General features: G+C 38.5%; 2 protein-coding genes across 2 annotated transcripts in view; both read left to right on the forward strand.

Moving 5' to 3' along the window:
- Adss (adenylosuccinate synthetase) overlaps positions 1 to 7,892 on the forward strand; it is a 58,320-nt gene extending 50,428 nt beyond the window's left edge. The window contains exons 8-10 of the mRNA XM_089641166.1: positions 1,482 to 1,608; positions 4,967 to 5,087; positions 6,079 to 7,892. Of these exons, the coding sequence (XP_089497292.1) occupies positions 1,482 to 1,608; positions 4,967 to 5,087; positions 6,079 to 6,131 (301 nt within the window). The 3' untranslated portion in view covers positions 6,132 to 7,892. The remainder of the gene's footprint in view (positions 1 to 1,481; positions 1,609 to 4,966; positions 5,088 to 6,078) is intronic.
- A 2,895-nt stretch (positions 7,893 to 10,787) lies between these two features.
- Positions 10,788 to 27,602, forward strand: part of puf (ubiquitinyl hydrolase 1 puf) — a 101,118-nt gene continuing 84,303 nt past the window's right edge. Inside the window, exons 1-10 of the mRNA XM_089641170.1 lie at positions 10,788 to 10,981; positions 11,129 to 11,225; positions 11,436 to 12,238; positions 13,667 to 13,938; positions 15,027 to 15,245; positions 16,915 to 17,175; positions 18,738 to 18,816; positions 24,286 to 24,361; positions 25,098 to 25,207; positions 25,992 to 26,181. Of these exons, the coding sequence (XP_089497296.1) occupies positions 10,921 to 10,981; positions 11,129 to 11,225; positions 11,436 to 12,238; positions 13,667 to 13,938; positions 15,027 to 15,245; positions 16,915 to 17,175; positions 18,738 to 18,816; positions 24,286 to 24,361; positions 25,098 to 25,207; positions 25,992 to 26,181 (2,168 nt within the window). The 5' untranslated portion in view covers positions 10,788 to 10,920. The remainder of the gene's footprint in view (positions 10,982 to 11,128; positions 11,226 to 11,435; positions 12,239 to 13,666; positions 13,939 to 15,026; positions 15,246 to 16,914; positions 17,176 to 18,737; positions 18,817 to 24,285; positions 24,362 to 25,097; positions 25,208 to 25,991; positions 26,182 to 27,602) is intronic.

Genomic DNA, 27,602 nt, shown 5'->3' on the forward strand with positions numbered 1-27,602 from the left:
AAAAACTAAAGTCCAATGACTCCGCCGGACCATAAACCGCACCAAACAGTCACACGTTGAGGATAGAGAGGCTTTTCAACAATAACTCTTGGGTTTTCCGAGCCCCAGATGTGACAATTTTGCTTGTTGACAAAGCCACCGAGGTGGAAATGGGCCTCATCACTCGAGATGATTTGCATTTGATTCACTCAAGTGAATTTTAATAATTTCAATGCGTTGTTGAAGCGTGTATCGTTCCATTTTTATTAATGGCGTAGTTTCTACTTATCAAATGTCAAAAAATTACAGCTTCAAAAGTAACATCTACCGAAATAGCGGGCTATTCAAAATAACACCTCTTATTGGAAAACCCTGTACTAACCATAGACTTCCAAATTAATAAGACAAGCCAATCAGGGAAAGGAGAACAAACCAACTTGCGCTGGAGGCCACTTTCGGTGATTTGTCGATAAATGAATTTGACAGAATACAGGCAACTCGCATTGTAATATCACCATTCGGTCCTTGAAAATAAAATATGCTTATGAATTACTAGTCCTTTCTATAATGACACACAAATTGGCTGCATATAAAACTTAACTACACATCCCAAATTGGATAAACAAAAATTTGGGATATATTGAAATAATTTTAAACTTTTTTCCACTCATTTTTTTACCGTCGCCAGTTTCAGCTTATAATAGCCATCTTCAGACTGGACCAGTCTTTTAGCGTTTATGATTTTAGTGTCGCAACGTCAGGCGATTTGTTTAAGAACGAACATTTAGATCCTGCACAAAAAAGTCCCACAATGGACAGCGCCGCAAACCTTTGCCTTACCTGATTTCAATGTGTGCTCTTCGGTTATCGATGAACGACTGATGTCATAGTTTATTCAAAGATTTCTCGAATCCTCTTGGTGCCAAAAATACGGACACATGGTTTGCCTCCAGCTCGTCGACATGATTCCCAGGTTTCATGTTAGGGCAAGTCCATAATTAGAATGTCTATGATGGTTAAGTAAAACAATTACAGATGTCAAATAATGTCTGCCATCTTAAACTGTATGAAAATCGGTACCAAAATACAACAAATCTATTTTTTCATCCTGAATCAATATGAAAAGATGTTCCATATGGAAATTGGACGAAGTTCATTCTCTTCAGATGGAGCATCTTTCATTGAAATAATGGTATAACAAGAACAGCATTCCCACCTGACGCCTGTGCTCTAAAGATCTGTTTGTTGAAGTAGGGGTATCTATATCAAACGGACGGCCGGTTGCACTTGCGTTTTGTACAGGGTTAGCAGTTGTGTACGATTAAAATATCTGAGGGCCCTGTACAGTTTGCCGTTTGATAGAGCCCCGTGCCTGAGCCTGTCATTTAGAGTTACACCAAGCATATCAATAGAAGGCTTAATGGGAAGATCACAACATAATTATCGGCAGTATGTATTTATAGAATTTAATTTGTATATAATAAATGTTTTGCTTATTTCAGAATTTGTTTAACCAAGCTTGACATTCTGGACGAATTCGACGAAATCAAGGTGGGAGTAGGCTATAAGATCAATGGAAAGAAAATAAACTACTATCCATCCTCCATTGCCGAGCTGAGCAGCGTTGAGGTAAACAAATCTCTCTTTCTTACTGAATCAACATGGACAACCTTTGTGGTCAAACAGTTAAGGTCCTTCTTCCACACGATACGCAAGTAGGTTTGAGAGTGGGTCGGTGGTTTGGAGCCTACACCAGGTGAAGTATTCCCTCATGTTGGAGAGAGTGCAGAAGAAATTTCTGAGATTCCTCTACCTGAGGGAGTATGGCCACTACCCGTGGCTTTATTCTACTGACTTTCTCTTGAGCATGCTCGGTATGAACCATCTACGGGTCAGAAGAGATGTGCTTATTGTATCGCACTTCTTCAAACTGATTCGTGGATGGTTTGAAAATCCGACTATCATGGAGAGTATTAGTGTCTATGTTCCTGATGGTTATCTCCGTCACCGACAGCATAGACTGTTTTATCTCCCGGCCTGCAGGACTAACTTGCCTGCAGGACATGCCGGTGGGGAGAGCAGTCTTGCTGTTGAACAGAATCAATTCGGATATCGACATATTTATCTGAAGGTGAAGCTGAAGCTCTATTGATGCTGGTATAGTTGATACACTGCTTATTTATGATGTAATACCATTTTACAAGTGTACTTAAAAACGAATTAAAATGTAATTTTGTAATGTTTTTAAAGGAATGACAAATTGAACTGAATTGAAAAGTATTCGATATTCATAGATACTTTCATACATCTTCGTAGGTTCGTACACAGGCCGACATTTTGTAAACTCGCGGAGATGCCAGTCTCTCGTGACCAGCCTGGCGAGGTTGTTCCCACTCGACGCTTTAAATATGGCGTCACTTGTGACAGTCATTTTGTTAGGAGCAAAACAGTCCAACGAAAAAAGACAATATAAAAATGACAGCTGCAGGCTACAGCTAATGTTTGGTTGTGAGTCAAGTTATGAAGCATTTGTGTTTTGACTTTAGGAGAATTTAACAATGATTGGTGGCGAAGCAGGTCTCGTGATTCAGTAGCGTCGTGTACGGACTGTTGTTTGTGCCATGAGGACACAACATGAGTATCAGATACTTGCGTATTCCTATGGAAGAAGAGCTTAAGAGAATTCACTACAAATCTAGAAGTTGCAGGTTTAAATCCCGGCGTATGTATACAGGGTTTATCGGCACGTACCCGACAAACTTTAACCAGCTATTCCTTAGCATATTTGGAGTAAAAAATCTTATGTGCACTTTGCTGTCCGGTAACGTTTTTTTTTAATAAAAAAATTATTATTCATATTTTCACCACATGTCACCACTGTTTTATCCTTTGTCAAAGTTTGAAAACCCATCTGACAAATATTTTATTCGAATTCCGTTGAATAATGCACGCACTTTTACAATCACACCGAAATGGCACGGCACCATTCGTCTCATTTTTAACTATTATTATTTAGTGTGTGCGAAAGAGCGAAGACGCTTTTTGACATACTTGCTTATAACAGCTGTCGAACACGAAACGCAATGCCAATGACAGTGATGTAGTGTGGAAATTTTAAATTTTTTTGTTTTTAATTGAAAAAAAAATGCTACCGGACAGCAAAGTGCCCATAACATTTTTTACTCCAAATGTGCTAAGGAATAGCTGGTTAAAGTTTGTCGGGTTAGTGCCGATACACCCTGTATAAATCTTATTTAATTATTCATTTCCCTTGTTTAAAATTTATATCATTATTATAAAATAATGCATAGTATAATACATTTGTGGCGTGTTGAGTGGTAGATACTCTTCAGTATCGCCTTGGTGAAAGACCACCAATCAGAATCTAAATGTTGCTTGAAATGACTTTAGCCGTGTTTGGTGATCAGATCTGAATAGCTGGATACTTCGTCACCTTCTTTCTATCTCATTCCCCTTTGGGGTCTCCCTTTAGATGGATTTCAGTTCCATCGATACTAAAAATACTTCAATTCATTTATTTTATTTCTTATAAAATAGTACAGAATTACAATTTTAATGCGTTTTCAACCGCACAGGCTAATTTGTTCGCTTTTGGAAACGGCTCATACGGTCTCATAAAAAATGTGGTGTCTCACTTACTCTTATGGTTAGAAATGTAATTTGAACGGCGTTAGAAAAAGAAAACACCACACTTTATATTCAAATATAGAAGTTAACCAAAGAAGAATTAAAATGTACAGCTTTATGAAACCGAAGTACCGTAAACTTTGATTTTTTATTTAATTTTTTTTTTTTAAACAATTTTTAAGTGAGTTGACAATAATGTTCATAATACATTTGTCTCATAAAATGTGTGTTTTTCATTATCACTAATTTTAGTTTAGTGTTTACGTAAAAAAACGAATGTAGAGAATTTTAATATTTTTGAAAATTACATGTTTATTTCTATACGTAATAAAATTTGAAAGTGTATTTCATCACCTTTCAAAGACAGTATTTAGATTTTTATTACATTCAGAAATATTCCATTTATTGGATTTTATTGCAAAGAGGAAATACTCCAACCTTCTGACAGAATATTCCAGAGGCCTTAGGGGTTAAAGATAATATCGATCAGTGAACCAAATAAAATAAATAAACATAAAAAGTAGGTTTTATACAATCCGCACAAAGCTTGCCGTTTATACTCTTGCTTCATTCATGTTAAATATATCAAATTTTTTTAATGTGTTTATTAAAGAAAGTAATGTTACATCATTTACAGAAAAATATGTTGCAATGTACTGATAATTTTATATAATATAATATTTTATATCCAAAGTGGTACATAACTCTCCACCGGCGTGTCGGAAGATAATACAGTCCATGCTGTCAGTAACGGAGATAACCATCGGGAATGTAGAACTGAATGCTCTCCATGATAGCCCAGTTTTGAAACCTTCTGTGTTTGAAGAAATATAATATGCACATCCCTTCTGACTCGTAGATGGTTCATTCCCAAGATAAAGTCAACAGGATAGAGCCACGGCTAGTAGCCATACTCCTTCAGGTAGAGAAATATAATATGCACATCCCTTCTGACTCGTAGATGGTTCATTCCCAAGATAAAGTCAACAGGATAGAGCCACGGCTAGTAGCCATACTCCTTCAGGTAGAGAAATATAATATGCACATCCCTTCTGACTCGTAGATGGTTCATTCCCAAGATAAAGTCAACAGGATAGAGCCACGGCTAGTAGCCATACTCCTTCAGGTAGAGAAATATAATATGCACAACCCTTCTGACTCGTAGATGGTTCATTCCCAAGAGAAAGTCAATAGGATAGAGCCACGGCTAGTAGCCATACTCCTTCAGGTAGAGAAATTTCTTCTGAACCTTCTCCTTGTGTCTATTTCACCTTTTGCATAACAAAATGTCCAATGTTCTTGTTTTACTCAATGGAATAATGTGTTTGTTTATTTGCAGGTTGTGTACGAAACCCTCCCTGGCTGGATGTTGACCACAGACCGAGTCAGATCGGTGGAGTCCCTTCCTAAGAACGCTGTGGCCTACATTGATAGGATAGCAAAGTTCCTTAATGTACCTGGTACGTTTCCATTATCCATCATCTATTTATAACTACCGACACGTTTTGCCACTCTTGGCAAGTACCGATTCTCTCTGCCCTCAGTTAGATGATGCACCTCAGCGTGTAACGTGGAGTCACACACTCCTTACGCAGATGGCGATAATGTTGAAATTCCAAGTGCAAAAAAACATTTCCAAAATATATGTTTTTTTTTTGTAAAGTGTAAGCACAAATATTTAAATGTTTTCCAATGATAATCTAAAGAACCTAATATGCCACATTATACAAAATAACCATATCCGAAAAGGGGTTGTAAGTAGGAGATTTTGGATTTTCTTTATAGACCTGGTACTTAATTTTTTCTTGGCTTATAAAACAACTTATCAAAAAAAATGTTAATTATAGCAAAGGTCAAGATGTGTTCTACTTGCATTATTTAATTATTAGCTTCTATAAAAGTTTTTTGACTGATAAAATTTTTAAACCAAAACACTCAATTTGCATCGCCTTAAATCTTTGATGTGACTTTTAGAACAGGTTGTCTCACAGTACTTGAAGAATTCATCAATTTCAACGTTAATTTTCAAGTTCTGTGAGAGTTGCATTCAGTTTACATTAAAATATCGTTACGGGCCAGTTGCTTCACAGAACTGAAATAATAACATAACTTGAATAGAAATTTCCCATAACTTGGAAATTTACTTCACAATTAGATGAATTGTTAAAATTCTATGAAACAACCCGCCCTTAGCTCATTCAAATTCTCTTGTGCATCTAAATTCATGTTATTTTACAATTGCTCTTGGGTATTCCAAATCTAATACAGCTTCACTTGTGTGCTATTTTCTTTACCAATGTTCTTTTATGTCAATCTTTTATGAAATCTTCAATCAATCCACGTTATTTTAGGTGACACCTAGCTAATACAAATTCTCTTATGTATCCACAGTTAACTTTTCTGTGACACTTCTACCAATCCAAGTCACTGATGATTTTTTTCTTCTTCCAGTGAAATGGGTGGGAGTTGGAAAGGATCGGGAGTCCATCATCAAGATCAACTAATGTTCCAGGCCGGCTAATCCAATAGAATCTCTGTTCTCCAATGCAAACAACAACAAATATTTTTTACCTGTTCTTGAATAGAATCTCCGACTGAATATTTACGCTGTTCTCGAATAGAATTTACAAGTTGAATATTTTCACTGTTCTCGAATGTAATTAACTACTTGAATATTCCCACTGTTCTCGAATATAATTAACTACTTGAATATTCCCACTGTTCTCGAATATAATTAACTACTTGAATATTCCCACTGTTCTCGAATATAATTAACTATTTGAATATTCCCACTGTTCTAATAATAAAATTAACTATGTGCTTGATTGTTTCCACTGTTCTCGAATATAATTATTACATATTTGAATAGTTACACTGTTTTCAAATAGAATTTGCAACTATGAAAATCTATTTCTGATAGTAAAGCGTCATGACACCGCAATTCTATAAATAATAAGATGCGGGGCCATTGCTTTAATGAATAGGTAATATTTTTAATTTGAAGTGTGTTACAGCAACACCGCATCATGCATTATTTCAATAATGTCCTGTGTAAAGAACCCTTTCTGCAAATATGTTTAATTTTTTTTTCACCTTAGTAATTTTTACTGAATTTGTTTGTTTGTTACCACATACATATAAACAGAAATATTATACATTACATAGAGCCTGTAACATAATTAATGAGAAATGTTAATTTCAAGCCAAAGTAAGTACATATAAGGTTACAAAGAATATACCAAAATAAAATTTCTCATGTATCATCTCGACGTAATGCTTGTTTTGATTGCTACATTCTAATAGATAAATTTATAAATGCAAAAATATTTAGTCACATTATTATTTTGAGGTTAGACTTTTTCGTTCTTTGGGAGCAGAGATGGAATAGCTAAAAGAAAAAAGACATTAAATGTCAGTTATTTTTATGACTTACACGTTTCATAGTTATTTATGCCATTGTCATGGAAAGGAGATTTTTTTTTCTTAATTTTATTGTATTTTAAATAGTATAAATATTATCAAATCAAAAAAATATTTTAATAAAAAGTTTTTAAAATATTTTTTTTGCTTACATTTTTTTTTAAATCGGTGTGGCGGTTTTTATTTTATTTTTTAATTTTATTTTTCACTTTTATTTTTCACTTTTATTTTGACTTATATCCAGTTGTATGTTTATGGGGTGAGGATTAATATGGCTAGTATTTATTTTTTTAAATAAATAAAAACATTTACTCAATACCGTTACTTAAAACTAGTAAAATATGAATGTACATTTTAAGCACAAAGTTTGCTAATTTTTTATTACATTATGTAGCTCACATTTGAAGTCTACTTCATCATACATTAAAAAAATAATGTGTCTTAAAAAAGATATTTATTTTAAAAAAGATATTGCATCTTTAAAAAAAGTTTAACTCAATAAAGATATTGGTGAGTACGTCTCCGGTTTAGTCTTGTTATATTGGTGAGTACGTCTCCGTTCCACGCATGCTTAAGATTGTCTACTTTTGACTTTTTACACTGCTTTCAATTTAAAATTATAAAAATGTAATTTTATCCCTATAGAGGCTTTTAATTTATAATTGAATACATTTTTTCAGGCTGATTGCATTATCGCGGTCCTTATGACAAAGTACTTCATTATTATTTCTTTTGCATTTTTTAAGTTCATTTTCCTTTGATGGTGCTATTCTGCAGAAAAATAATTTCTATCACAATGTGCATATTTTTTTGCTGAATTATTTTTGTTCTATGTATTAAATGGTTTGATCTATATGATTGTGTTTTAATTAATATTATGCGAACCCTACCCTTTAGGAGTAAATTGGAGAGATTGATTAAATAAATTTATTGTTGTACAACAATCAATCCAAATCAACAAAAACAAATGTGGGGGCGCTGTCAGCATGCTGACAAGGTTCGCTCATCTACCCCCTCGGTAGCGGTGATCGGTTAGGAAGTTGTGACGTAGCGTGAAGTTAATTTATCACCAGGAGATTTGAATTTACTGCAATACAAGTAGCGTCAAGCGACTCTGAATGCATTTGCAAATGATTTATTTAAGATTATTAGCAACTCATATGGTCTGACAGAAATCGTTGCATCTCCCTTATTGTCATGGTAAGAAATATGATCTAAACGGTGTTAGAAAGCGAAAACACCATGCTTTATATTCAAAAATAGAAGTTAACCACCGACGAATTCAAAAAACCAACGGTTCCGAAAACAATTAAAAAAAAAAATGACATTGTAAACTTTTTATTAATTATTTTTAAATTAAACTATAAAAAACAGTGACAGTAACGTTTGCAATACATCACTAATTTTAGTTACAAAAAACGTAAGGTGAGCCATTCTTATTATTTTTTTTTTTCGCATTAATATTTTTGATCTATATCAAAAATTATATATTTATTTATAATAATACAACTTGTAAGCGTATTTTCTCACCTTTCAAAAGCAGTTTTCGGATATGTTCAGAAATATTCCATTTATTGGAGTTTTATTGCTAAGCAGAAATGGCAGATGCCTGAAGAGTAAATGTTGGAAAAATGTCGAGAATATTTGCAGAGTTACCTCTACATTGAGGTTATTAGCACCTTATATATATATAAGTACCCAGGCACTTCCCCACCTTGTTTTTCCCCATTTCATTCCTTTCCCATACCGAAATCGCCCAAACTCTTCATCACAGCTATATGGAATAATACAATTTATTAATTTATGATACAACAAATTTCTACCAAAATAAGCCAAATTTTAACATGGATAAACATACTAGTATATTTTTATTACATCTATTGGGCAAACTGTTCAGTTATGTCAACCAAGTACGAATGTTTGGCATGCTTCCCGACGATGCACTGGTGCCGAAGGAATAAATTATGGTAATTCCTCTGAGCTTTTTCCAATGAAATACCAGTAGAGCGAGGACAGCTTTCCCACCTGACGCCTGTCCTCTAAAAATCACAATCTGTTAGTTAAGAATGGGGAATCTATCAAACCAACTGCCTGTTTTTTTTTTCTCAAGTATTTTGGGATTCCAGACTAGAGGTAGCTGTCAAATTGAACACTTGTTGAAGGTTTGTAATGGTGATGTTTTCGAAGTATGTAGTGGTTTGTGCAAACCTACATAAGTGCGTGGAAAGATGGAACAAAATTAATATTTACTAGCAGACGTGTACCCGTCGTTGCTGGGGGCTATGAATGGTTTGAAGTAAAGTTTTGAGGTTATGAATTCTAGTGTACCTGAAAACTGGGTATAGTTTTTAATTCTATGTATAAATAATATTATTTTTAAGAATTGAAAAAGTTAATTTTTTTGTAAGTATTTATTTCACTTGATCGCATCATGTCTTCCTCAACTTTTCAATCATTTACTTTCACGTCAAACATCCTCCTTGCACCCCTTTTTTGTTCATGCATATGCCTAATTTTGTATCACTTGATCGTGCCATGTCTTTTCCGACTTTTTCTACCATTCTCTACTATGTATCACATTGTTACTGTTAAAAGCATTACATTGTATGGAATTTAATTTAACTCCATATGATATCATTCCAGTGCAGAGATAATGTGTTTTTATTAATATTTTAATCTTTTAAATCGTCAAGTTTACCTCGTCCTTTCGGCAAATATTTACTTTTCTACCATTCACTACTGTATGCCACATTGTTACTGTTAAAAACTAAATTATATCGACTATAATTCGACTGGTGCAACGCCATTAACATAGATTTACCAAAAAATATTATTATATACCTAGTGAAAAGGGAAGGAGATCGTTCCCTTCAGACTCCAACTGGTCTTCGAGTCAAGTCAAGAGCTTGCAAGTTATCATCGCGTCTGGGTCTCACCCAAGGCATTGTGAGCTTAATTCCTCAACTGGCTAAATCCTCCATCACGACACAAGCAACATTTTCACTCACTGTGGTGGTAGTAGGAGATTTTCAAATATAATGTTTGTATTTCTTAAAAAAAGTGGATGAAATCATTCCTTTCGAACTTGAACTTGATTTTGAGTTACGTCACGAGTTTGAGGGTGGCCCGATGTCCTCTTTTCCAAAAAATGTCTGTATAAGCGAACCTTGTTAAGTATAAATTTTCTAAGAATCTTGGGCTAGAACCCTTAATCTGGCTCAAAGGGTTCAGTAATCTGGCTCTGCCCGGGCCTGGTCATTTTTACCCCCTAAACCCGGCATGAGCTCCGAGCCGCCTTAGGTCGGGTGCGCTGGGCTTGTTTCTCGTGTGCCCATAGGGTAAAGATGGAACTGACTGCCTGCTACTTTTATTGTTATTACTAGCATCGCCCTCAATTTTATTAAAGTACAATACTAAGCAGCCATATACAAATAAAATATTTGAGGATGTCTGAAATAAACTTTCTTCCCAGAAGTGTACCAATTTTTTCACATTCAAAAGGAAATATATTTTAACCTCGCAGTTTTTTGGAAAGAGGAAAATAAAATAGTTAACATCTTCATAACTTCACTTATCTGAATAAAATAATTATAAATAAAAGGATAAAAATTTAAATTATTTTTTATGATTGAAGCCTTTTATAAGAGATTAGGTAAGTACTAGAAAAGCATAGATAAAAACTGTTGCCGGTAAGTACTAAAACTGTCATTGAATAGCCTTATGGCAAAATATATTTGACAACAATGGTGGATTATCAATTGTATTTGACGTTTATGTGAATTTATAGTACTACGACAATAAACAAAGTATTATAAAAATGAAGTACAAGTGTTAAAAAAAGTTCAATGACGATCGGAAAATATTAATTTATTTATGCGATTGTTTTATAAAATGTGTGAAGCTTGTTCTGAGTTTTCACAGCTGCTAGTGACATGTAAGAAATATTGTTGTTAAATTTTTTTAGGCAAAAATATAGTTAATTAGTGCAAATTCTCGCTAAATGATGAATGTAAATACATCGTACAATATTTGAGAGTCGGAATAACGAGTAAACACATTTAATTTATCTTATTTATCGCAGGTGAAACGAGACTAAGCGCCGATGTTTCGCAGTACCCACTTCTAACCCGATCGGAGGTGGAGTTAGTTACAGCCTACGTGCTATCCTGGCCGCAAAGGTAATTATATGATAAATCACTCAAATCCTGCAAATTTCCGGAAGATCTGGATGCATTTTGTTTACGTTGTCAATAATTGGAGCATTGTGCCAATTCATTCAAATTTAGCCTAACATGTTCTCATTTCATTATATCAATGAGCAGTCTTAACTCAAAACGCCTTTTTAATGATTATTTTAAATTTTTATATTTTTATTTCGTCGTTTTCAGGCAATGCATGTGCTTCTACAGAGAGGATTTGAAAAACTTTGACAGATTCAACTTAGTTGTGCAAAGTATTTTATATCTGGCTGTTTGCCAACTGAAATTTCTCAAGAAGGAGCTTGTCGCTGCAACACTAGCCAAGGCGAAGAATGCAGAAGAACCCGCCACAGGGGAGGCCGGACCTCCCAAGCTACCGGCTGAGCCAAAGACCCCCCCGGGTTCTGGCGGAGAACCCATTCTGCCTGTCAAACCATCCAACACTAATGCAAGTGAAGAAGCAGCGACAGCAGAACCTTCAAATGAGCCTTCAACATCGCAAGCCAGTAATGAAATCGCAGCGAATGATGACCAGCTGCCATTTGAGGAGGAACCGTGGACCACGGAACAGAAAGAAAAGCTCATGCAATTAGTTTCCAAAATATTTTTATTAAATTTTCCTTTGTATCTAGCGTGTAAGCACTCCGCCTTCAGTAGACTAGACGACCTAGCGCCCCAAGAAATAACGAACCTCAGTGTCTTCTGCGACCTACACGATACGGAGATCCCTGTCTACCTACTCCGGAATGTCAATCTCTTCTGTAAGACTGGCGGTATATGCGCCATGAGTGGCGTGTTTGAGAGCGCCACGGCAGATAACTTGCCCGTGTCGATGGCGCACGCAATTGTGGCAGCCGTGGGTGACCTGAAGCTGTGGCTGAACTACCGGGCCGTATCGCAGTTCTTCCTGCCGCTCCGCAGCAAGGTGCTCAAGTACATGTGCAGTCTGGAGGACAAGGAGCTGAGAGTTCCGTCCGTCAAGACTATGGCAGGTTAGTCAAATACTCCATACATATTGTCAGATGCAAAAAAACCCAACAAAATTATCAATATATCATTGCATATTCGTAAATAAATATTTCCAAATACGTGTTTTAAAATAAAATATACCTATCTTAGACAAAAATGGTCAATAGTTGACTAAATGGTTTATGGGAACCATTGAATACGCATTATTTTGCTCAAAAAATGACTAATATATTTTGAGCAAAAATTGGTTTATTAAAATTCAGGAGAATGGCTCATGCGATCTGCTTTTTCAAGTAATGTTTTATTTTTAAATGGTAGTCTTTACCTGGTAGGTCCTTCTTCCACAGGAATACACTCATATCCTATACTGGTGTAGTGTATCCATGTTGCAAACAACTTGTCACGCTAAATGGCTATATGTTTATGTACAGTGGTACCTCACGAGATATACGAGTTTAATTCGTTCCGCAACCTTGCTCGTATCTTGAATTACTCGTATATCGATGCAGATTTCCCCATACAAAACAATTAGACAACCCCCAAAATGTCACCCCAGTTATTTTTGTTACGTGGTTTTGAATAATAAAAACGTATTTATAAATGACAAATATTTATTCTACAAAAACAAAAAAGAGAATGTAAATAAATAAATTAGATATCCTTACCGGGCTTTGCCTTTTTCGCTACATTTCTCTCGCTTTCACCTGTAGGCCGTTTAGAAAAAAACATGTCCAAGGAGGTTTGTTTCTTCCTCCCTCTCAGAATGTTCCGGAAATGAGTTAGGCAAGTGTCATTAAAAAGATCAGATGCACGACCTGTTGCAACTTTTTCTGGGTGTTTCTTTTCCACGAACTGTGAAACTTTCTCCCACATTCCTAAGATCTCCTTTATCTCACTTGTAGAAATAACCTCCTCCTCCCTGACTCCTCGAAACCAATTTCTTGCATAACATCCGTATGCTGCTGTGACTGTAACTCTTGTATCTCCTCAGTCGTCAGTTCCTGGGTGTGCTCCTCGACGACTGCGTTCACGTCTCTCTCTTCCACCTCTAGACCCATGGATTTCCCCAGAGACACAATCTCCTTCTCTACTGACATATCGGGTTTCAATTCTTCGTAGATCCTTACAGCTACAGCTTCAGGCCACAGCTTTTTCCGCTACCGGCCGACCTGCTAAACCAAACTCGTATCTCGAATTTCGCTCGTAACTCAAAGCAAAAAATCACTCGCTCGCCGGCTCGTATCTCGAAAAACTCGTATGTTGGGGCACTCGTATGTCGAGGTACCACTGTATATATAAACATAGTATACAATCTACCATAAGTGGTTTCCGCAGAGTAGAATAGAAAAATTAGTTTTTTTTTTCGTGCCTATTGGATATGGCGGCACACAAGAGGTTAGTGGGTAAAAAGGGCCCCATTCAATGTCTGACTATTATACATCTTTTTGTAGATTTTATGTGGGGCGCCGTGAAGGACCCAATGGACTCGCCGGTGTCTCTGGACGCGGATGGGCTGGACCTGGCCTTCAAGTACTTCAGCAGCTCCACGCTGACCATGCGCCTGGCGGGCATCACGCAGGTCAACACGCAGATCTCTGTCTTCAACGAGATGTGCGCCAGCGAGCCCGTTATGGAGGCCGACTCGGTGGGACAGCAGCTCGCACAGTGGCTCTGCTCCAATCAGATAATGCAGCATCTGTTCGGGCCCAATCTTCACGTCGAGGTAATGTCGCTCTCAGTAATCCGCGGCCTTATTACTGACTAACTACCGTAATTTGCTGTTATTTTTATAGTTGACTGCATAAAATTAGCTCTATAATTCGCATTTATTCTTGTGTCGAATTCAGCAGCCCGTCACGTGTCTAGACTCGTGCGCCAAGCTTTTCTATACCGACGGGTTGGTTTATCTTAGCCCGTCGTCTCACGGGTCGGTAAGCAATCGACATAAACCGAGTGCTGTAAGACCCTGCGTAGAAAATAAAGTTTGTTATAGTAAGGTAGCGTCTGCGGCGCAGTTCAGTGTGGAACTTTCCTGCACAAGGTCTTACAGTATTTGGTTTATGTCAATTGCTTACCGGCCTGTGGGACGATGGGCTTACTCTTACACTTTCAGTTACTTGCTCTCGCTGACCATTTTACCAGCCATCAGGATTAATTATTTTGGTTTAAGGACTGTTGCATGTGTTTCTTTTCATTTCATTTTGCCACGTTTTTTCTTTAAATTAGCTTACAAAATGGAGCCTTCTCGCTAAATGCTAATTTTACTAAAGATGAATAGCGGTGTTTGTTTGGTTTTCCAAAATACCAGCATATTATCCGCCGCTTTCACTAATAATTGGACACTTGTCCGTTTTTTGGGGTGGCAGATTAAGGAATACTTAACATCATGTTGTTTTTCAAAGGTTCAGGTCATCTAAGGTTCGTAAAGCGACATATTGTCATGGAACCACTTAACATGCTGTACATGAAACGGGTTAGAAATGAATTGAAATCTTTTTGTGGTCATATCTTCACTACTTGAAGAGTTTGCGTTATTATTTTCAATAGAAAACGTGAGATTTGCTACAGTATCATACTGTCAAAAAAATTTACTGAATTTATAATGTTAGCAATCATTTCAATTGTGGTATAACGCAAATGGTATGTGTCGGCCATCTGCCATCCTGCATCACTTACCATTGTCTGCATGAAACAGTATTGATTACGCAGCTACAATCGTCTTCCACTACGAAAGTGATTTCCAGCGAAAGAAAACACTATTTACAGTAGTGGTTAACATGGTCCAATTGTTCAATTGTTGAATGTTTTCAGGTGATCAAGCAGGCGCACATAATCCTGAAGTTCTTGGCTGTGGAGAACCGCATCACCGACGAGCATGTGGACCTGATCTGGCAGGCGGCCCAGCTGAAGCACTGCAGCAAGCAGGTGTATGATCTGCTGCCCGGCTTCATCAAGAACCTGGCGGCGGGCCCGTGCTCGCACCTCTACCAGCTGCTGTGCAGTCTGCCGCCACGGGACCACAGTGAACAGGCAAGCAACCAACCAACCTACAACAGACAAACACAAATATGGTGATTTTTCAAAAGAAGCAAACACATTGTGACTTGACATTTTAGATAAATTTAATTCGGTACCTCTGTACCATAATCAGTACTGTTATAAAAATAATCCTGATGAAGGTTCGGAGGTACCGAAACCAGTGAAAATCTTTAAATAGTATAAAATAATGTCACTATACTCACCGGATTTTGATAGGGTTTTCACTATCATTTAGAGAATTTCTTCCAGAAGGTTTACATATATAATACGTGCATATTATATTTATAGAAAGTAGAGAAAAGTCGATGTTTTGTAATAAAGTCGTAATAATATATTTTCGGGCACTACATTGCTAATGCCGTCTAAACCTTATGAGATACCTCAAAATGATGTACTGCAGAATTGTATATTTTAAAAAGATCTATAGAAAAGTCCGTTATGGTATATGTCTATCTACTAAGGATAAACCCTAGCAACGCCGGGTACACGTCAGCAAGTATATCAATAAAGTGACTTAATACCAAGTATATGCAAATATAATGTGTAATTTGATAAAGCCATTTCGTTTATACTCGAATAGTAGCGACAAAATCGCTTCATGTGACGAGGTAGTCACTGTAAGTGTCTCAATTAGCAGCTACTAAAGATAGAAGTGACTAGATTAGAATGTGTTATTATTTATTATTATTATAGTGAATGAGCAGGCAGTACTCTGCTGATGCGCTCTTATCTAATTACACAATAAGTTAGTCCTTTCTATCTGAGCTTTAAATTGATTTATATTTGTATCGTCGAAGACATGTTGTGGAAATTTGTTCCATGCATCCACTACTCTATTTGCAAGGAAGTGTTACGTAGGATTTGATGCAAAAGGTGTTTTGTAAATTGTATGTAAAAAGTGTCCACGGAGATTTACATTTGTGTTAGTGAAGTCTCGGTCAAGTCACCCCCTTTTCTTCTTTCTTTTAATGTTGGTAATTTTAGTTCTTTGAGCCTAATCTTCATATTGCTGGTCTCTTAAAGCTCTTGGTATTTTTGTAAATCCTCTCTGAACTCTCTCTTTTAGATCTACATCCGTCGTGAAATATGGACTCCATGTTTGGAGACATATTCCAGGAGAGGTTGCGCATGTGTTTTTATATATTTTTAACATCATTATTATTATTTAATGAGCAGCAACATTCTGCTGATGTACTCATATCACAATAAGTCACAATACACAACTGTCATTGAGTTGTTTTAAATTTTAAAATTAGTTAATCCTTTCTTCTCTCCAAATAAGAATTCAATTAAGCTTAAAGTTAAGTTATTAGTAGCATCGCTGACTATGTTGTGGAAGTTTGTTCCATGCTCTGTTCCATCTCTTTGCAAGGAATTGTTTCCTAGGATTGAATGCAGAAGGTGTTTTTTAAATGGTTTTTGGAGCGTCCGCGGAGATTTACATTTTGTTGGTGGTGAAGATGTCCGGTGTTAGATCAAGGAAGGGTTTCCTGAGTAAGTATGTTATTGAATTCCGTCTCCTGACGATCCCCGTGATATGCGGTTCCCATTTAAAATCTCGTGATATGTTAAGTGTTATCGTAACGTCACTTTTCACATTCTTTGAATGTTATCAATATTTTTTCAGTAATGTAAATCTATTAAACTAATATATTTCCAGAGTCTGTACCTGGCGTCGGCCCTGATGCGTGTGATGTGGTCGCGCAGTTCGCAAGCGGCCGCGGCGCTGGCGGGCGCGTCCCTGGAGCGTGGGAGTGCCGCACAGGCTCCGCTCGCCGCTCACCAGCATGCGCATGCCCACACGCACACGCACCCGCATGCGCACGCCCACGTGCACGCGCCGCCCTGCTCGCTGCTGCACCACGACTCCTCCAGCGAGGCCAGCGTCAGCATGGATCCGACCAATTCTGATGAGGATCCGGTATGTTAAACCCAATTCTTCTAGTAGGGGAATATCACTATTTTTTATAATATTACTATGTTACATAAACTGTAATATACATACATAAAACAACTGTTAAGTTTATGTAACGGAAATATCAAAGTTTTATCTATCCGCAAAATAATAAGAAAATTTGAAAGCTTTTAAATAAGAGTATTGCTCTAGCAATCAAATTTATATATCTAAATACTTGTGCATGTGGGTTGGTTACTCTGCCTGAATGGTGATTGTATTTAGAATAATGTTAACCACTCAGAACATTAGAACGTCAAAAGACGTAAATATGATAATAGCGGTCAAGACATTAGAACGTCTTTTCACGTAAACGCGCGAGATTTTACAAAAATCGATTTATTTCCATCACTAGTATACGGATTGCCATGATTTAAAAAACAGAGTATCAATAATGAATAACGCTACGCGTCTGTATTCAACAATATCTATGGAACGTAGAACTGCATTACTTAAGCCGATTGAAACTTGTTCGTTCATAATTTATTGCGTTTCTAAATAATTTATTAAAAATATTTTAGTTTGGACCGTTAATATTTTGAGGTGACTAATAGTTTTTAATTATACAGGGTGTCCGGAAACTCGTAGTACAAGCGGGAAACTGGTGAATCTACATCACATTTGGAGTCGATTTTGTAGTATTTTTTATTTTTATTTGAGCTTTCGTTATCGAGTAAATCGAGTTTGAAGTTGATTTTTTTTTTTTTTTTTTTTAATCAAATTCTTATAAATTATTACTGAAGATCAAAGTACCCAACTAATTAAAACTATTTGAAAGTAAAACAAATGAAGAAACTCGGATTTGAAGCATTATTTTGAAATCACCCTTCATTTAACTCGGTGTAATCATAAAATATTTCTGCTCTGCAGGGTTTAAACATCTGTTATTCAACCCTAAACACCAGAAAAAACTTTAACCCTAAAATAGCCGAAAAATATTTTTTTTTGGTTTTTTTTTTTTTTGAAAATGCTCAAAACAAAAAACTTTATGTTTTTTTGGGTTCCCCATGTGGTGTAGATTCTCCAGTTTCCCGCTTGTACTACGAGTTTCCGGACACCGTGTATTTCTTCAATATATAAAGTGTTATTTCTTTGTGATACTCAGAAAAAAGTACATTTTTCACGGCTTTGAAATAATGGTTATCGATTCTTACATATTTTTGACGTTTTCATAAAATATATATTTAGAAACGTAAATATTTACTTATAACAACACAATGCGATATTGGATTTCATAATCTTTCCAAAACATTTTTTAGAATGAGGCTACGTTTCCCAAGACGTGAGTTATGATGCTTTTAGCAAAACTCGTAAATAACACAAAAATTATCACGTTTTGACAGTTTTCAAAGGAACACATAGTATATAAATGTCTTTGTCTGAGAGGTTAACAATGTATTATTTTTTCTGTCTTCAAAGTAAATTGCTTATTGTAGGAAAAACAAAATATTAACAAAATTCTACTACAGTATATTATGTTTTTTTTTAGATAAATAGAAAAAATAAACTAATCTAATTACTTTCCACAGTGTGAAGAATTGAGTTCATCTGGTGAAGAAACGGGACCAACTCCCCGGAAGCAATCCAAGCAGCAAATTTTAAACACGGGTAACAAATTAACTATAGTCATAATTTTATTCCTTATATAAAAATGAAACACTTTGTAATAATAATCTAATAATCTGCATGTTTCAAAGCCAATGGTTTCTCCGCCAGGTAGTGAAAATTAGCTTTGTATCAGACGTAATGTGTGACACACAAGACTGTAAACAGGGCGGTGATCCCAATCCGTGGAGGCGTGAGATGTCTTCCTTCAGTGGCGTGGAGGGGTAGAACGGGGCCGTCTCTGAAGCCGTTGTAGCTGGTCCGATGCTGATTCTGGTCCTTGTCGTAGAGTCCGGGTCTTGTTGTAGAGGCAGAGAGGTCCGGGGTGAGGCGAGGGTCAGAAGAAGAAGAGAAGGCGAGTAGAGTCAGAAGTCGGAGCGAGGTAGAAGGCTGAGCAGAGAGAAGTGTAGAGCTGGTGGTGGTTGCTGGATATCTAACTTTTCAAGGGACTGTTGCCCGTTTTATAGGACCCCGGCGGCCTTCGCTGGCCGAGCGACGCTCACACGGGCCCGCTTTCTCTTTGATTCCTGGAATCGAAGCCCGTGTTTGTGACGCGCCCGCGGCCCGCCGCCGGGTTGGCTACCGCCTCTCGGCCGGTAATTTCGGGCTCGTGGTCGAACGCGACCACGGCCTCTCTTTGTTCAGACACGATCCTCAGAATCGCGCTTGGGGAACGTTCTGACGGCGAATCACCTCGCACGCTACGACGGCGCACGGCCCCTTGCTTCGGGCCGGGGCCGAACGTTCCCTCTCGTATAAGCACGACTCTAATAATCGTGCCCAAATTAAATGCTCTCATGATTGTACCAGCTCTAACAATACTTCTCTGCCCGTATACCTCTATCCAAGCTCCGACGTTTCATTTATTGATAACTTTTTACATTTTCATACATAGTTACATTTACATTTCAGTTACATACATTTTATACATTTAGGATTTATTTTATTCTATAATTCTATATTTATCTTATAATCCTAACGTGGGTGACTGCGGCCGAGCCCGGAGCAGTACGTCCGTCACAATTTATTGTTTTAACATTACATTCTTACAAACAGAGGGTTACACAATTTATCTTTTCATATATTGACATTTTCATTTTTACATAATTTAGGGTTTATAGTTTAATTTTACATACATTTACTCCAGTTTATTTAATTTAAGGACAGGCAAAGTTAAGGCAAATAAAAGATTTTAATATGGGGCGACCGCGCCCGATCACGGAGCAGTACGTCCGTTACAAGCTTTAACTATTAAAGCCATTGCCTTTGAAACATGTAAATTGTTATTAATTAAAGTGTTTCATTTTAATATAATTAAAATGACTTCAAAGACTTCACAACTTTTTCCTCTTCATCTAGTCGAGTCGGGAACCCGTTACTTCTGCCAGTTACGTCCTGGCTTTCCTATCTTGTGCCGCTTCAGTCTATTGCACGCTCAGGCTCTCCTTGCACACTTTCTGCATCTCTTCATCTAGTCGGGTCGGGAACCCGTTACTTCTGCCAGTTACCTCCTGGCTTTCCTATCTTGTGCCGCTTCAGTCTATTGCACGCTCAGGCTCTCCTTGCACACTTTCTGCATCTCTTCATCTAGTCGGGTCGGGAACCCGTTACTTCTGCCAGTTACCTCCTGGCTTTCCTATCTTGTGCCGCTTCAGTCTATTGCACGCTCAGGCTCTCCTTGCACACTTTCTGCATCTCTTCATCTAGTCGGGTCGGGAACCCGTTACTTCTGCCAGTTACCTCCTGGCTTTCCTATCTTGTGCCGCTTCAGTCTATTGCACGCTCAGGCTCTCCTTGCACACTTTCTGCATCTCTTCATCTAGTCGGGTCGGGAACCCGTTACTTCTGCCAGTTACCTCCTGGCTTTCCTATCTTGTGCCGCTTCAGTCTATTGCACGCTCAGGCTCTCCTTGCACACTTTCTGCATCTCTTCATCTAGTCGGGTCGGGAACCCGTTACTTCTGCCAGTTACCTCCTGGCTTTCCTATCTTGTGCCGCTTCAGTCTATTGCACGCTCAGGCTCTCCTTGCACACTTTCTGCATCTCTTCATCTAGTCGGGTCGGGAACCCGTTACTTCTGCCAGTTACCTCCTGGCTTTCCTATCTTGTGCCGCTTCAGTCTATTGCACGCTCAGGCTCTCCTTGCACACTTTCTGCATCTCTTCATCTAGTCGGGTCGGGAACCCGTTACTTCTGCCAGTTACCTCCTGGCTTTCCTATCTTGTGCCGCTTCAGTCTATTGCACGCTCAGGCTCTCCTTGCACACTTTCTGCATCTCTTCATCTAGTCGGGTCGGGAACCCGTTACTTCTGCCAGTTACCTCCTGGCTTTCCTATCTTGTGCCGCTTCAGTCTATTGCACGCTCAGGCTCTCCTTGCACACTTTCTGCATCTCTTCATCTAGTCGGGTCGGGAACCCGTTACTTCTGCCAGTTACGTCCTGGCTTTCCTATCTTGTGCCGCTTCAGTCTATTGCACGCTCAGGCTCTCCTTGCACACTTTCTGCATCTCTTCATCTAGTCGGGTCGGGAACCCGTTACTTCTGCCAGTTACCTCCTGGCTTTCCTATCTTGTGCCGCTTCAGTCTATTGCACGCTCAGGCTCTCCTTGCACACTTTCTGCATCTCTTCATCTAGTCGGGTCGGGAACCCGTTACTTCTGCCAGTTACCTCCTGGCTTTCCTATCTTGTGCCGCTTCAGTCTATTGCACGCTCAGGCTCTCCTTGCACACTTTCTGCATCTCTTCATCTAGTCGGGTCGGGAACCCGTTACTTCTGCCAGTTACGTCCTGGCTTTCCTATCTTGTGCCGCTTCAGTCTATTGCACGCTCAGGCTCTCCTTGCACACTTTCTGCATCTCTTCATCTAGTCGGGTCGGGAACCCGTTACTTCTGCCAGTTACGTCCTGGCTTTCCTATCTTGTGCCGCTTCAGTCTATTGCACGCTCAGGCTCTCCTTGCACACTTTCTGCATCTCTTCATCTAGTCGGGTCGGGAACCCGTTACTTCTGCCAGTTACGTCCTGGCTTTCCTATCTTGTGCCGCTTCAGTCTATTGCACGCTCAGGCTCTCCTTGCACACTTTCTGCATCTCTTCATCTAGTCGGGTCGGGAACCCGTTACTTCTGCCAGTTACGTCCTGGCTTTCCTATCTTGTGCCGCTTCAGTCTATTGCACGCTCAGGCTCTCCTTGCACACTTTCTGCATCTCTTCATCTAGTCGGGTCGGGAACCCGTTACTTCTGCCAGTTACCTCCTGGCTTTCCTATCTTGTGCCGCTTCAGTCTATTGCACGCTCAGGCTCTCCTTGCACACTTTCTGCATCTCTTCATCTAGTCGGGTCGGGAACCCGTTACTTCTGCCAGTTACCTCCTGGCTTTCCTATCTTGTGCCGCTTCAGTCTATTGCACGCTCAGGCTCTCCTTGCACACTTTCTGCATCTCTTCATCTAGTCGGGTCGGGAACCCGTTACTTCTGCCAGTTACCTCCTGGCTTTCCTATCTTGTGCCGCTTCAGTCTATTGCACGCTCAGGCTCTCCTTGCACACTTTCTGCATCTCTTCATCTAGTCGGGTCGGGAACCCGTTACTTCTGCCAGTTACGTCCTGGCTTTCCTATCTTGTGCCGCTTCAGTCTATTGCACGCTCAGGCTCTCCTTGCACACTTTCTGCATCTCTTCATCTAGTCGGGTCGGGAACCCGTTACTTCTGCCAGTTACGTCCTGGCTTTCCTATCTTGTGCCGCTTCAGTCTATTGCACGCTCAGGCTCTCCTTGCACACTTTCTGCATCTCTTCATCTAGTCGGGTCGGGAACCCGTTACTTCTGCCAGTTACCTCCTGGCTTTCCTATCTTGTGCCGCTTCAGTCTATTGCACGCTCAGGCTCTCCTTGCACACTTTCTGCATCTCTTCATCTAGTCGGGTCGGGAACCCGTTACTTCTGCCAGTTACCTCCTGGCTTTCCTATCTTGTGCCGCTTCAGTCTATTGCACGCTCAGGCTCTCCTTGCACACTTTCTGCATCTCTTCATCTAGTCGGGTCGGGAACCCGTTACTTCTGCCAGTTACCTCCTGGCTTTCCTATCTTGTGCCGCTTCAGTCTATTGCACGCTCAGGCTCTCCTTGCACACTTTCTGCATCTCTTCATCTAGTCGGGTCGGGAACCCGTTACTTCTGCCAGTTACCTCCTGGCTTTCCTATCTTGTGCCGCTTCAGTCTATTGCACGCTCAGGCTCTCCTTGCACACTTTCTGCATCTCTTCATCTAGTCGGGTCGGGAACCCGTTACTTCTGCCAGTTACCTCCTGGCTTTCCTATCTTGTGCCGCTTCAGTCTATTGCACGCTCAGGCTCTCCTTGCACACTTTCTGCATCTCTTCATCTAGTCGGGTCGGGAACCCGTTACTTCTGCCAGTTACCTCCTGGCTTTCCTATCTTGTGCCGCTTCAGTCTATTGCACGCTCAGGCTCTCCTTGCACACTTTCTGCATCTCTTCATCTAGTCGGGTCGGGAACCCGTTACTTCTGCCAGTTACCTCCTGGCTTTCCTATCTTGTGCCGCTTCAGTCTATTGCACGCTCAGGCTCTCCTTGCACACTTTCTGCATCTCTTCATCTAGTCGGGTCGGGAACCCGTTACTTCTGCCAGTTACCTCCTGGCTTTCCTATCTTGTGCCGCTTCAGTCTATTGCACGCTCAGGCTCTCCTTGCACACTTTCTGCATCTCTTCATCTAGTCGGGTCGGGAACCCGTTACTTCTGCCAGTTACCTCCTGGCTTTCCTATCTTGTGCCGCTTCAGTCTATTGCACGCTCAGGCTCTCCTCGCACACTTTCTGCATCTCTTCATCTAGTCGGGTAGGGAACCCATTACTTCTGCCAGTTACGTCCTGGCTTTCCTATCTTGTGCCTCTTCAGTCTATTGCACGCTCAGGCTCTCCTCGCACACTTCCTGTATCTGTTTTCTGCAGCTTTGTCTGATTTCTTTATTTAATTATTCAATATTTGAAAAAAAATAACATTTATGTATGTTTTTACCATTAACTACATGCAGGAGGCCCTGAGGAAGATAAATTACCTCGAGGCCTAGGTTATCTTTGTGGACGCCATGTGGTGGTTCTTTTTGAGGAGAAGAAGGAGTGAACGTGGATCTTGAAGTAACCCATATTTTAGGAGGGAGGAAACACACGAGTTGTTGAACTCGTAAGTCGTTGATTTTATACGTCGTTACGTACGTAGCAAGTCTTGGAAACGACCCGTTTCTTATGTAACCAATGTCACCCGTGTACAAAACCGAAACCGTGCACAGGTGCTGAAAGGATCAATGACGCTCGTTCCTCAGAGCATCTTCCATTGAAATACTGGTAGAACAAAGACAGCACCACCTGACCCACCTGAAACCTTTGAATTATAGATTGCAATCCGTCTGTTAAGATGGGGAATCTATAAAACGGACCAGATTAAAAATGTACTGTTTTTTGTTACAGTAACGGATCAGAAATGGCTCCGTGAACCAGAAAATATCGCAAAGAAAGAAGGAGAGACCTCGAAATCGTCACAAAAGTGAGTTTGAACTACGTTAAACTTTTATAGTGATTTATTTTTGGTGTATTATGCCGTGTTGCACTTCCTCCTCCTTTAGCCCACGTTTCGGACAGCATTACAGTGTCCATCATCAAGCCCTGTACATCTGCCCTGCGAAAGGAAGGAGGTAGCGCTGCTCTGCATAATACCCCAAAATTAAATCAATATAATACTTTTGGCCGCGAAAATTTCAAATCATATATATCTATGTAAAACTTGTTTTCCAGAAGCCATTTTTATAATTGACTGAGCTTAGCGAAATCCTGTTTTAACTCAACCGTTGAGCAATTCGTCTATCAGTAAATTTGTTTGTACGTTTCGTTTCAAAATAGTGATTTGTACTTTCTTATTTAGATTTTTTCAATATTATGGTATCTACCCGCCTAAAGAAAATTTGAAAAAAGAATTGTCCACGAAGTTTCTTTGGACAAATTGTATACAAATTCCTTATTTGAAATTTAAAAAAAAAAGTTTTGGAACCATACGGTTTATAATTAAGTAGGCAGGTATTTAAGTACCTACTTACAAATCTAATGATTTTAGTTTTGATTTATTAAATAAGAGAAATATAAACATACTTTTTTGGACGCAAGGTCTACTGTTCCCAGAACTACTAGTATTATATTATGCTACTGTAATCTGGGTCCCCTTCTGAGAACCAAAGTTCCAAAGCCGAGCTTTGAATTAATCAATTTGTTTATTTTTTACTATCCAGGCGCACCAAAGATGATGGCGCCAGTTCGGGGAGCGTCAGCAGCGGTGTTGAAGACATCCGGAGACCTCCAAAGAAGAAGGTCCTCAGGAAGAGGAAAAACACAAGACGTGGTACACATTTAACTATGTATTCATCAGTAGATCTTGATGTCGTCTCCGATGTCTTTTTTTTACTTGGAAAACAACAGTTTATAATATTGTTGGTTTATAGATGTACATGATGGACGGTCTCATAGAAATCGTTGTCTCTTACTGTCATGGTGAGAAATATGGTCTTGACTGTGTTAGAAAGAGAAAACACCAAGCTTTGTATTCAAATCTAAAAGTTAACGACAGAAGAATTAAAATGAAACCAATGTTTCCAGCCACAATTTGAGAAATATTTATGAATCTTTCATATTCATTATTTTTATATGAAACGACAAAAAAAATGAGGTGACATATATTCCATTTATTTGGATTTTATTGTATATTGGAAATACTCTGAATATCTTCTGACAGAATATGCCAGAGACCTGAGGGGTTAAATAACCCAAACTAAGAAAATAATAACTTATTTAGTGCATATATTTTCCATCCCCCCCCCGACCTAAATAGTTGTTTCTTGTTCTGTGATATTTCAATAATTTGCTCATATTTAGATGTAAGAGGAATATGTAAATTTTATCTTTCATTTATATTATTCAACGTTTTACTTGATGTCGTTAGTATGTTTTGACATGAAGGTATTCAACTTATTTAACCAGCGTTGCAATATATTGTGTAAATCAAATGGCAAATACATAAGTAATTGTTTTTATAACTTTTTCACCACTAAGCTTTGACTTGTTCAATGAAATTGGCTGGTATTATTTTCTTAGTAGCTGATGTTATAATATGTTGTAATGTGTTCCAGATATAGCGAAAGTGGAGCTGGGCGAGCTAATCGAGTCCATCTCGGACGCGGAAGAAGAGAGCTCGGGCAGCGAGGCGGAGGTGTGCCAGCTGCCCACGGGAGCCACGCTGCGCCGCACCGCCACGCTCAAGGGGGAGGGGGGACAGAACATGCACCAGTGCCCCGCGCTCTGCGACACCATCGACGCAAGGTAGTTTTTATTATTACATGTACTATTTTAGCCAACGGTTTGCAATCTTTAGAGCATAGGTGTCAGGTGGGAATCTTTGTTATATTATACCGGTATTTCATGGGAAGATGCTCTCAGGAACTTACGTCATTGATCCCTTCTACACCAGTGCATAGTCAGGAAACGCGCCCCCTAAATTTGTAGAAAAGAACGATTCGTTTCTAAAACTCGTTCTCGAGTTCAACACTTCTACTGTCTTCTTCTTTCTATCTACAACACGAGTCTCTTCGGGACCTATGTTCACTCATTCCTCTCCCCAAAAAGACCCTCCATACAGCATCAGCCTTATTTTCCTTTTTGTATATAGAGATTAGCATCCTAATGACCGGTGCTTATACAGTAATAGTTAAATCGCTCCCATTGTTTCCTCCCATTTTGTTTTTTTTTTTAATTATAGCTGAAGAGTCCTAGTTAACTATGGCAGCTCCAACCTGATCACTGAGCTAATTGTACCATATCAACTTCAGTCATTTTTAATTGCAGAGAAATGCCGTAACATTGGTTTGAGGCAGAGCTCAGTAGGTAAAGCAATGCCCCGGCAAGGCGGAGGTCCTGGGTTCAATTGCGAACAAATTTTTTGTTTTTCTGTTTTACATTTTTCACTTGAGAGTGGTTAATATTGTCTAGTGATTAACCCCTCAGGCCTCTGGCATTTTCTGTCAGAATTTGTGTATATATCCGCTTTGCAATAAGATCAAAAAAATGTAATATTTCTGAATATCATCGAAAACTAAAAACTGTTTTTGAAAGGTAATGAAACGAGCTTTCAAATTTTATAAATAGAAATAAATAAATAAAATAAATTTTAGAAATAAATTTTAGAAATACACAAATATTTTTTGAATTATTACAATTTTTAATGCACACATAAATTTTTTTAAAAATAGCTCACCGTAAGTATTTTCTTGAACCAGTAAACTTAAATTAATTATAATGAAAAAAAAAAACACATTTTATAAAACTAATGTATCATAAACACACGACTAGCCTCGAGCGAAAACGGTCTTGTGGCGGCAGCACTGCACTTCTGGCAGGGACCTATCTACAAGCGATGGAGCGAATTCCTGATGTGGTAGATTAAAAAAATATAAATACATATATATTTTTTTAATATTTTTTCTTTTTTAAACAAATTTTAGTTTCATTATGTTTTTTTTTTGCATTATTATATTTTGTTTTCGTTTACTGTGTTATATTACAATATTTTTAATATTTAATTTATATATTCTATGTATAATATGGAGCTCGTGGGATTGCACCACCTTCCCCAAGATCTAGAATAAACAAGAAAAAAAAATTAAAAAATATTGTTACCTCACTTTTTTCACATAAAAATAATTAGTAAAAAATTTTAAAAGTTTCATAAATTTGACTCAAATTGC

Source organism: Hesperophylax consimilis, chromosome 16, assembly GCF_061612785.1.
Source record: "Hesperophylax consimilis isolate HC1 chromosome 16, BYU_Hcon_1.0, whole genome shotgun sequence".
In the NCBI taxonomy this organism is placed as follows: Eukaryota; Metazoa; Arthropoda; class Insecta; order Trichoptera; family Limnephilidae; genus Hesperophylax; species Hesperophylax consimilis.